This window comes from Haliotis rubra, unplaced genomic scaffold (assembly GCF_003918875.1).
Source record: "Haliotis rubra isolate DU_JTF1 unplaced genomic scaffold, ASM391887v1 Scf10, whole genome shotgun sequence".
In the NCBI taxonomy this organism is placed as follows: domain Eukaryota; kingdom Metazoa; phylum Mollusca; class Gastropoda; order Lepetellida; family Haliotidae; genus Haliotis; species Haliotis rubra.
The window spans coordinates 1,463,255-1,475,642 of record NW_025764892.1 but is presented as its reverse complement, the minus strand read 5'-3'; the positions used below and the strand labels follow the sequence as shown (position 1 = coordinate 1,475,642).

The following is a 12,388-nucleotide window of genomic DNA, read 5'->3' as shown; positions in this document are numbered from 1 at the left end:
GAATGGTTAATTGGATACAACAAGTGATAGAATTGATCATATTGTGGGTGGCCATCATGTAAACATGAACTTAATAGGAAAATGACGTTTAACCATCTCTCTTTTTCTGTTGCACTGTTAACCCTTCTCTCTCTGTTTCACCACAGTTTCTTTCAAATGAAATACTGCACTACCGAAGTGCAAGTACAAGGGGTAAAGTGATCTAGTTGTTGATTTGAACTGTTAGTTTGAATCAGTTAGTTGGTATTGTTGGTTGTGTTTTCTCATTCCAGTTGAGTTGGTTGGTTGGTTTGTGGTTTGATGCAGCACTCAGCAATATTCCAGCTACAATGTATATGGTGGTGGTCTGTAAATAATTGAGTCTGGACCAGACAATCCAGTGATCAACATCATGAGCATTGATCTATGCAATTGACATGTGTCAACCAAGTCAGCGAGCCTGACCACCTGATCCTGTTAGTTGCCTCTTACGACAAGCGTGGGTTACTGAAGACCAATTCTAACCAAGATCTTCACACATATGATTCCAGTTGAGAATATTCTTTCAAAACTGGTCCTGGTCCATGTTAAGTCATGACGTGCTGTGTTGTCTGTTTTCTTTGCACAACTTCTCTAAAACCATTTAAGCTGAAACCTTTTATACATCCCTACCAAAGATGATGTGTTCAGTTCGGTCAGATGGTCTTGATCAGTCTGAGTTCATCTGGCTTGCTTTTTGTGCTTTTTGAAACTATTTGAAAATGCAAGATTTAACAATACCTGCCTTCCCATCAGTACAGTGATGACTTATGATTGACAACTTCTGTGACGAATTTAAGCTGTTGAACTGGGCCCTGTTCCACAAAGTGATTGTTGCACTAAGGTGATCGGGGCGGTGGGGTAGCCTGATGGTTAAAACGTCCGGTCGTCATACCGAAGACCCGGGTTCGATTCCCCACATGGGTACAATGTGTGAAGCTCATTTCTGGTGTCCCCTGCCGTAATATTGCTGGAATATTGCTAAAACATGCTTAAAACCAAACTCACTCACTCACTCACTAAGGTGATCATATCTCCCATACTTTAACATAGACTTACAATGTTTATTTGTGTGTGACAGATGAATTCCGTTAGTTGAACAGTGTGAAATGTGAAGATACTTCACATACTTGTGCGGCTGAACATCATGAACATTGGTATATGGTCTCTGAAAACATTAAAGTTTGCTTTCCTTTCTCTGTTATCAATTTGTTTTTCACTACTAAACTGGGCATGATGAAAAATTGTCCTACCATTGCCTGAATAAGTCAGAAGACATTTAAAACAAATTGCCTATAAAAGCTTAATACACAACAGAAAGATGACAGATTTGTCAAATTATAACTGATAGAAAACAAAGTAATGTGAGTATGTTGTGATGATAATTTCAGTTTAAGACAGACAAATGAAACATGGAATTATTTATGTTGAAAGGTGGTCAATATTCTATATTTAATGCAAAATTTGTTGAACTGAAAGCTTCAGTATGTTTGACATTTTACAGAGTTGGATCGCTTGCTTGGTGACACAATGTGCGACATAACAGGTATCTAACAGTTGATACTGAATTTTATTAATGATGCAAAATATTTTTAGACACTTTTCATATTTGTATGACTTTTTATGAATAATGAGATTTGAAACAAATCCAATAAAATGACATCCATTACTGTCATGTGAAAATATATTAGATTTCATCAAAGGGGAAAACCTAACATGGTGTAAGTTATACATACAATAGATATTCAAACAATATTCTCAATTATAAATGTTTAATATTGCTGACAATTGTTGGTTTATTTTTCTTCCATGTAGTGAAATCATGTAACAATGTCACATGCTGTATAGACAGTTGTGTTACGTTCATGTAACCCTGTATGTTATGTTCATGTTACCCTGTATATTACAGACCATGAGACCAGCATCCTTCATCGCCTACAGAACAAGATCCTGGAACACACAGATGTACTGTACCTCGTCATGGAGCATGCTGCTGAACTTGACTGGTAACACAATTAGAGTGAGTGAGTTTAGTTTTACGCCGCACTCAGCAATTTTCCAGCTATATGGCGGCGGTCTGTAAATAGTTGAGTATGGACCAGATAATCTAGTGATCAACAGCATGAGCATCGATCTACGCAATTGGGATACGAATAACGTGTGTCACCCAAGTCAGCGAGTCTGACCACCCGATCCCACCTCTGGCGACAAGAGTCTCACAAGATTTCTGTCTCATGGCTTTGGCAACTTGTGCAAGAGAGTTTAACTATGTGAAATGGACCTGAGCTGGTCAAAGACCCAGTCATCGACATCAAGAAGGTTGGTACTGTTATGAAATATTCTAAACTGAAGTCAAACACTGTCCTATTCTCATTCAAACATTCCAGGTATATCCACATTTTCGTTCAGTCTTAAAGACCATGATAAGAACAGAATCATTTGCAAGTTCTTGTTTATGTTGCTTCTTACAGACATCCACTTCAAGAACTCTGCTGCACTCCCTTTGTGCCCAATGATCTTCACAGTGGTGGGGACAGAGGAAAGATTAAGCTCCTCACAGGGCCAAATGCTTGTGGAAAAAGTGTCTACCTGAAACAGGTACATGAGCACTCACAATGGAAGTTTAGCTTACTGACTGCTGGGGTGATACATGTTAAGAAGTCTTGGAGTGCCCCTTTGAAGTATTGCATTTGTCCTTTGTAGATGACCTGTGCATTTACATGTATGTTATTGATAAACATCATACAGTTTTTTTTATTACTCTAAATATACCATTGTTTGAAGAACCTTGTTATCGCAGCAGATTGTGACAGTCAGAATTTCCAGTTAAATTCACTGGCCATCTTGTGTACCCAGTATATAATGGATAAGTGGAATATGAATGCTTCATTGGTGCGAGACAAAAGTCTTTTCTCTTTTTACTTATTGACTGGTGTCTCTAAAATATTTTGTGGGATTTTGTGATTTTGCTCCAGATTGCCCTGATAGTGTACATGGCCCAGATTGGCAGCTTTGTCCCGGCAGAGCATGCTGTTATAGGGATGGTGGACCGGATCTTCACCAGAGTCAAGTCACTGGAGAGTGTGTCCCTTGGACTGTCCACCTTTATGCTGGACATCAACCAGGTATACTTTCTACTGATTAGTTGTCATGTACAGGTTTAATATGTATCAGTTTTAATTTGAAGGATGATGTTGACGTTTATCTGCATAACCCCTTCAGGTGTGGTGAGGTAACCTAGTCGTTAAAGTTAATGACGCTGAAGACATGGGTTTAATTTCCCACATGGGTACATTGAGTGAAGTCCATTTGTCGTGTCCCCCCAAAGCAGCGTAAAACCCAACTCACTCATTGGAACCATTTCATATTAACTTGGGCGTGAGTTTCAGTTTGTAGTAGATGTACAAGTGGAGTGAGTATGGTATAACACTGCTGTTAGTATTATTCCAGCAATATCGTGGCCGGAGACATCAGAAAAGGGCTTCACACATTGTACCCATGTGTGGAATCGGCCAGGTAACAAGCAGATACTTAAAACTATTACCAGTAGACTGCCCCAGAGGCACAAGTGAGTGTGGTGGTGCATGGTCCTTAACCCCACATGGAAGAACATAATGTATGTGGTGTTTCCTGAGGCAAGTGACTTTGGTTAAAATGTGCCTCTGTTCACCCAGCAGTGAATGGGTACCTGGTAGTCAGGGGCGGATACGGCTTTTTGAGAAAGGGTGGGGTGCACAGTTAATTTTCACGAGAGTTTCAATGGTCATTTAATAAAATTTCAGGACAAAAGGGGGACAACTCCGCTCTGGATCCACCTATGGTAGGATAAAACAGTAATGTGACTGCAACAGTTAACCATCTAGTGGCTCAAGCAGCTTATGTTGTATACCCCTATGGGAGCTGCAAATAGACATTGAGTGCATACTGTTCCCTTGACCAGGTCATAATTTGGTGCTTTGAGCATGCTTTAGGTGTCGATTTGGATCATTATGAATATGCACATTAAATATACACATCAAATATGCCAATATCAAACATTTTGTGATCACATCATCATTGACTATTTATTTCTTTGTCTCATTTACACATAGTTTGCTTTTCTTTCAGATGGCCGAGTCATTGAGAAATGCAAGTGAGAGGTCGCTGGTGATTGTTGATGAATTTGGAAAGGGCACAGAGACAGTAAGTTTTATTCTTAGAAATTAGTCATAATTGATTAATATTGATTTGATATCTTAAAACTATCCATTGTCACACATTGTTAGAAATAAATGACTCTCCCAAGTCTTTTAACATTACGTTCAAAACAAGGACCATTTACATCCATCCTTGATTGTTGTATCTCTAGGAGCAGCATACCGTGTTACTTTGACCAAGAAGTATACCCCTGCCAGGTCTGTTTTCATACATGAAGATCCGGGTTAGAATTGGGATCAGTGGTCAGGCTCTCTAACTTGGTTGACACATGTCATTCTATAAAAGTGTTTACATTGATGCTCATGCTGTTGATCACTGGATTGTCTAGTACAGACTTGAATATTTTCAGACTGCTGTCATATAGCTTGAATATGGCTGAGTGCAGGTTTAAACAACAAACAAACATTGATCGTTTCCAGACAGATGGCCTCTCTCTGTTTTGTTCGTGCCTGAAGTACTGGCTAGCACAGAACGCCCAGTGTCCACATGTCCTGATGTCCACTCACTTCCACAGTCTCGTCCACCAGAATATGCTGCCCCAGTCAGACCAGCTCCAGTTCCTAGTGAGTTACCTACCTTCCTAACTGCAGTATGCAGTACACAAGGGTTAGCCGAGGCAATCTACATGGCTGTGAGTGATTTTTTCAGGAACAAAACTCCATGGAAGCAAGATCTGTTTCATGAAAAAAAAGGGACACCTATATTCGAAGTGTTACCAAACCTTCAAAGATTTTAAAGACACACTGCAATCTGTGTCTTGTGTTAAATTCTTGTTCTTCGAGACACTAGACTCAAGGAGGAGCTTGTGTTCCTAAAAATTTTCTAGACACACCACATCCAGCCATGTCTGTTATCTGATATTCTTGTTCTTCGTGACTCACTACACAATGGTGAGGAGCTTTGTGTTCCTGTACCAGATCACACTGCATCCATCCTTCCAATCCTTCCTTCCAGATTGTTGAGGGACTCAAGAGATAAAGACTGTGTCATATTAAATAAAACTTCTTTAGGTAAAATAGTAAATAGTCCCTGTGGTGAGCTGGTGTTACTGTACCAGATTGTTGAGGGACACACTACATCCAGCTATGTCTTGTGTTGTCCGATATTTTTGTTCTTCGAGACACTAGACTCCCTACACAATGGTGAGGAGCTTGTGTTCCTGTACCAGATTGTTGAGGGACACACTACATCCAGCTATGTCTTGTGTTATCTGATATTCTTGTTCTTCCAGACACTAGACACACTACACAATGGTGAGGAGCTTGTGTTCCTGTACCAGATTGTTGAGGGACACACTACATCCAGCTATGCCAGTCACATTGCAGCACAGGCAGGATTACCTCAGGACTTGGTGAACAGGGGAACTCAGGTGAGTCAGATACTTGTATCCTGATGTCTACCCAATATACTTAGGTTGGTTGGTTGGCTGTTTAGCGCTGCACTCAACAGTATTCCAGCTATAAGGAGGCGGTCTGTAGATAATTGAGTCTGGACCAGACAATCCAGTGATGAGCATCGATCTATGCAATTGGGATACGATGACATGTGTCAACCAAGTCAGTGAGACTGACCACCCGATCCTGTTAGTCGCCTCTTACGACCAGCATTGGTTACTGAAGACCAATTCTAATCCGAATCTTACGGATCCCAATATACTTAGACCAGAGAACTCTCTTCAGATATTCTAAATTATGAGTCAGTTGTAAATAAAACAGTCTCTGATGATGAATTGCTGTGTCTGTGTACTTCTACTTGTTACTGATAAAGGTGAGGTGGGTTTAACGTCGTGCTTGAGAATATTTCGCTCATATGACGATGTGCATGCGTGTGTATGTGTATGTGTGGCTGCTTGTGCTAGCCCAGACTGAAGATGGTTTTATCATGCTAGCCCACTCAGACACATTATACTGACTTCGAGCCGACCAGTCCTTGTTGTACCCATTAATGCCGAGCGCCAGGCAGGGACCAAAAAGTACCATATTTTAACGTCTTTTGGTATGACGCGGCTGGGGATCAAATCCGCGACCTTCCGCTCTCCGGGCGGACGCTCTAACCACTACTCCACGGAGGTGGTCTGTTACTGATAGAAACAATAATGGATAGATGTAGGTCACATGTCTGTTACCTTTCATATCACTTTCACAAAACTTTTCATGTGAACTTTGTATTATTTTGTTTCCTTGGTGCCAAAGAAGGTCCCTTATCCCTGGAACTGCAGTTTTACCTCATATACCATGATGCATGTTACATACTTTTTTTCTTTATTCAATTCTGTCTTGTGTTATGATCACATCTTGCAGTAACAGCTTCTTAGTTTGTTCTTTGGGGTCCCAAAATAAACCTGGCAGAATTCTTTGAAAGACTGAGATACAGGAGCATCATTTTCATTTTGAATCGGATGTTTCACAGTGTTTTTATATCTGAGGTCAAAATCATCCTATACACATCACTGTAAGCTCCGTAATCACTCTCTCCCTCTCATCTATGGAGCACTCACATGTTCTGACAGTTGTACACTTACCCGTTATTATGAGTTTTCTGAAACTTGATTTCTTTTACTGCTGGAAATGCCTTAGTATATTCCACCATAGACAGTATTCCCACTGTGGTATTTGACTTGAGCCAAATATCTGATACTCCTGTTTGCCACCCTGACTTGGAAGGTTTTGTTCTAAACTTGCACCAGTGTATGGGCAACATTTGCAGTTCAGACCCAAGGTGCAACTTGAATCTGCACTATTACTGCATACTTACAGACTCTGTTTTAGCAGAAGCATCCTCATGCAGCTTCTCATCCTGAATAACCCTGTGACATGCCTTGTTCTTCTTCCAGTGCTGCCCTTAAATTGTATAATCTCATCCTTCAATTTTACTTCTGCCAATTTGAATTAGGAATAATTCTGAGAAGCTTAAATGAACAAGGGACAACAAAAATGTTTAGGTTAATAATGATCATCTTACCACGATGTAAATTTATAATTGGTTTATTATGCCCCGCCATGAAGTGGAAGGGGGATATAGGTTTGAACTCTGTCCGTCTGTCCCTCCAAGATGATAGGTAGATATGTGAGGCAGAACCCAAAGTGGTGCCTTTTGCTGTTTGCAGATTTTTGGCATTTTTATTTTTTTCGGTTTCCATGGAAACGATTCGGACTTAGTCTCAAAAGGGAGGGGTAGGTTTCGTTTCCGGAGCATAACTCGAAAACCATTCAATATCTTTCAACAGAACTTGGCAGATATATGAGGGAGATCTTGAAGTAGTGCCTTTTGCTATTTACAGATTTTTTGCATTTATATTTTTCATGATTTCCATGGAAACGATTTGGACTTAGTCTAAAAAAATCAAGCTGGACTTTAAGTAACTGTCAGATGATTCATCTTCTGATGACTCTTGTTTACATCAGTTGTTAGAAAATAGAATCTGCATGATACAATCAGTGGCAATCACTGTCAAAGACTTCGCTTTCAATACATCTTAGTAGGTATCGACATGCAGTTACCTGTATCACAATATCTTGCATTATGTTAATAATTTTTATGATACACAGCCTTGCTAATCATACCTTGTCTTTGCCTATGACAATACGAAATGATATAAAAAGGGCTTTTTGCATCAATATTTATTTGCAACTTTATGGAAAACAATCTCAGATTCTTACATGGCACTTATAATCCTTTGTGTGTACTCCAGGTGTCGGCCCTGCTGCGAGAGTGCCGCCAAGTACACAGACTGGATACAGAGGATACAACGTCACAGCTCAAGAGGTCAGTGAGTATGGTTTTTTCACAGCTTTTTAGCAATATTCCAGCAATATCAGGGCAGGGGAAACCAGAATTGGGCTTCACACATATTACTCGTATGAGGAATCGAACCCAGGCCTTCGGCAAACGCTTTAACCACCAGGCTACTCCACCATCCCAGCTCAAGAGGTGATGACAGATATTCTTGTTGAGGCTAACTGTTCTTGCTATGGTGTTTGCTTTAACCAGGAAAGACAGCAGATTGTCTCATCCTTGTGATGATTGAGTTATAATAGTTCCCCATTAATGTCTTTTCATTTAAAGAGTGGTACGTGGTGAAGCTCGGTAATTTGGTGGATTTGCAGATGACATGGGAAATTGCTTGTGAGTCTGTTCTAGACTGAATGATTTTCAGTTTGTCATCATAGACTTGCTGAGTTTGATACAAATTATAACTTTGCTTTATACCTACATGTAATGCAGTGCCCTAAAATTTAGACTAATATCTAGAAATGAACATATTTTACAGAAAAAAAAGGTCCATAAAATATAATCATAAAATATAACGAAAAGGAGCCCAGAGACTTCATTTTCAGCTTGAAACTGTGGAAATCAAGACATGACACATATTCTAGACTTGCATGTTCTTCATTGGCTATATTTGTTTCAGGGCAGTATGACAGACTACCTAAGATTATACAGTATGCAGTACATTTATATGACTGTACTACATATGACGATTGTTGATCTCTCATTGTATTGTGTTTTGACTGGCTTGTGTTTAGATGTGAGCGGATGGTGACCCGGTTCCTGCAGCTGGACATGAAGACTGATGATCTCCAGTCCTTCCTGAAAGACTTCATTCTACCGGTCAGCAAGGGCAAGCACTGACCATCTACCTAATCAACCTCTGTCGTGATCAAGATGTGCAAACATCAATCTTATTAAAATCAGATCCTTTTATACATACCTCTCTGCATGAAAATCTGGTGACTTGTAGCAGGTTGTGTCTTCTGAACTCTGAGCTCTGAGCTCTGAAAGGGTGTGTGGATTCTTTACCCAATCAGTCAGTATTCACGATTGGTGTTTCAAAGTAACAGGACATTGGGTCCTTTAAGTTCTAGATGTCTGTCTGACCCACTGAAAACTCACAGTACATGTTGAATTAAAAATAAACACATATTTCAGATTTAGCATTTCTTATAATTGGCATTGAAATTATTAACAAACATAAAATTTATAAACAACAAACAAGTGTCACATAAAACAACTTCAGACTGAAGTTGTCTTATGTGACACTTGTTTGCTGTTTAATTTCATTGAAATATACAGTCGGATACTGAGGCTGGCGGGTTGTAGACTTCCATCGGACTGTTGGTGAATCTGCTGGATTTGTCTGAGGGTCTGACACTATTCGTGAACACTTATCAGTTGACAGCTTTCTATAGCAATTCAACTTCCTTTCTATTCCAACTGTAATCTGAAATTTGTGTCTATTTTGATGTACACCCTTTTGGGTATAGATGCCATGGCCCTCAGAAACACGATATGTTACTTGTCCACATAGTCTACATGACTGTATTATTTTTCTTTCAGATTACCTTGATTATATTCATTTTGTTCAGATGTGCTTGTGATAACCAAGATAATAGTGGGACTTATCTATTTGCTTTCGGAATACCTCAATAATGTTTATTTTCAATGTATGACATCAGATCAAATTTAGAAGCCTTGATGCTAACTTGCTGATTAGAAAGTTCACTTGATGTGACCTGGTAGAATGTCCTCGGATCATCACGCAGAGAGACATTATGTCGTAGGAAATATCTGATTTTAATGAGACTGTACAGCTGGATTTAGATGAAGTCAGCAATTTTTCAGCAGTCATGGCAGCAGCCTGTAGATAATCAGCTCTAGATTGAATGTATCAGGCAGGATGAGTTAGGTCACATGTTTTGGGGCTTGTCAAAGTAACAAGCTAACATGGGCTGGTTGATCCCAGGGACTGCTGAGTAGTGTACTACCAGGTGATGGGTGATCCCCTGTGAACATCACATTTTAGATTCAACTGTCAACACTAGTTTAGACCCCAGGACATATTGCTGACTATTCCACATCTCGCTTCACTAGTACTGTTAAATGTTTGCAGGTACCCTTTCACAGAAAAACAGGGCAAACATCCATATAAACACAGTTTATCACAACAGGTGTAAATGCATAACACTGATATTCATAATTTACAGCAGAGTACAAGTGATAATTGTTTCATTGCACAAATGTGAAATGTGAGACTTGCCAATTTAAAGAAAGGTCAGTTTTTTGACAGGCATATCTGATGGATACTTTAAGGAAATGATTTCTTATGATAATGGTTCTTCCTTGAAATGAAGCTGAAAAGCGTCCGCTCCTTCCATGTAAATATTGAATACTGTATGTATGACTTCATCTCCAGGCCGCCAGTAACATATTATCACCTCCTGGCATTCCTCTGTATATCCCTACCATATGTTGAGTGGTATACTGTGTTAAACACATTCATCTACAGTTCTGGCATTTGTATACAGTTAAATAGTGATATATACTGTGCCAACTATTGTCTTTTACATGATATATCATGTAAATCTTTTGTTGAATAAATTATTGGAAAATTGTGTCGACATGAATGTGTGTTTGTTCAGTTTCAAAGATGAAAATCTGGTAGATTTCACTAATTTTCAGGAAGAAAAATTAAAGGAAGAAAGTTACTGAGAAAATGTCACAGAGGAAGCATATACAGCAAGTATTTCTCACGTACTTTGTTTTTCTTCCACATTTCTCACGTACTATGGGTTTTTTTCCACATAGGTGTGTGAATGCAGGGAGTGAAAACCACAGGGGCGTGTCACGCTTAGAAACAGCGTTAGAAAGACACATACCGGTAGGTATATAGACCCTACCCTAGTACTATATAATATTACTAGGGTAGGGTCTATATACCTATATGTCTTTCTAACGCTGTTTCTAAGCGTGACACGCCCCTGTGGTGAAAACTACAGAAAGAACTGAGTTACACCTAAAGTTATAAAAAGAATCAGTGTCAGTAAGCAGTTATCTTATATGTTTGTTTGTTGCACTTTGCAATTTTCCAGCTATATGATGGTGTCTACACACCTTTGAGCAGGACGTTACCCCACATGGGCAATACTATACATGAACAATACCCCACAAGGACAATGCACCACATATACATAAACTGTATATTAATAACAAAAATGGTGATTTATATTTATGTTATTTTGACATCAGATATATCAGTGAGAAATCAGTTGAATTCCTTTATTCTTATTATCCCCTGCCGTGCGTTAAGCTCGAAGCAGGGGATATAGTATTAGGCTCCGCCCGTCTGTCCGTACCGACATACGAATTGGAATATCTTAAGAACCGTTGACTAGATTCTTTTCATATTTGGTACCTAGTTTCATCACAGTATAAGAAAGGTCCAACTCAGGTTTGGTGACCTTGACCTTCATTTCAAGGTCACAAGGGGACTTTAACAATTTACCTGCATGTTAATCTATATCAAGAACCGTTCACTGGATTTTCTTCATATTCAATACCAAGCTTTATCTAGGGTAGGCGCAGGGCCAAGTCGATTTTGGTGACCTTCACTTAATTTTCAAGGTCACATAGACACTTTGAAGATTTCAGCATGTTAAATTGCATGTTAAGATAGTCAGCAAGATATCGCAAAAAAATATTCACTGGATTTTCTTCATATTTGACACCAAGCTTCATCTAGGGAAGGCCCAGGGCCCGGTCAATTTTGGTGACCTTCACATAATTTTTAGGATCACGACGACACTTTGAAGATTTCAGCATGTTAACCTGAATTGTCAGCAAGATATTTTAAGAACTGGATTTTCTTCATAGACTTTTAAGACTTCTCTTGAATGTTTTTCAATAAGCAATTTCTTTAGTACTAGTTTTGCATATTTCATACACTATGACATTCATGTCAAGGTCAAAGTCAGTCTTGAAAATATGTGTGTGTTTGAACAACTAAAGAGCCAGATATCAAGAGAGGTTGATTAGTCATGTTTTTGTTGACATTTAACTTCATCTTAAACTTTCATTTTTTTTACTTTATAAGTTTGATTTGATAATTTGCGGCGGGGGATTATGTCACCTTAGTGACAATGCTTGTTCTACTAGTACTGGGACATAATAACGTGTGTTTGACGACAAAGCCAAAAGAATAATATTTCTAAAGTATTTCAGCAGTCAAATTTGACTTAAAAACTCCAAAGATGCATCCTGACATTCGGATTCGGCTCATCGGAAGCGCCCGTAAAATATATGTTGCTTCAACACAACAAAGCCCCCTTTCCTATTCATTGACCCGATATATATGATAAGGTGTATTATCAAAGTGTCTGACCATAGTTACTGTTTT

At 39.1% G+C, this 12,388-nt stretch overlaps 1 protein-coding gene across 1 annotated transcript in view; it reads left to right on the top strand.

The window, feature by feature from the left end:
- The window catches only part of LOC124253721 (mutS protein homolog 5-like), a 69,558-nt gene extending 60,513 nt beyond the window's left edge, over positions 1 to 9,045 (top strand). Inside the window, 11 exon segments of the mRNA XM_046687572.1 lie at positions 147 to 192; positions 1,523 to 1,564; positions 1,928 to 2,024; positions 2,231 to 2,307; positions 2,465 to 2,616; positions 2,994 to 3,143; positions 4,126 to 4,200; positions 4,635 to 4,778; positions 5,447 to 5,584; positions 7,907 to 7,980; positions 8,742 to 9,045. Coding sequence (XP_046543528.1) covers positions 147 to 192; positions 1,523 to 1,564; positions 1,928 to 2,024; positions 2,231 to 2,307; positions 2,465 to 2,616; positions 2,994 to 3,143; positions 4,126 to 4,200; positions 4,635 to 4,778; positions 5,447 to 5,584; positions 7,907 to 7,980; positions 8,742 to 8,847 — 1,101 coding nt within the window. The 3' untranslated portion in view covers positions 8,848 to 9,045.
- The last annotated feature ends 3,343 nt before the right edge of the window (positions 9,046 to 12,388 follow it).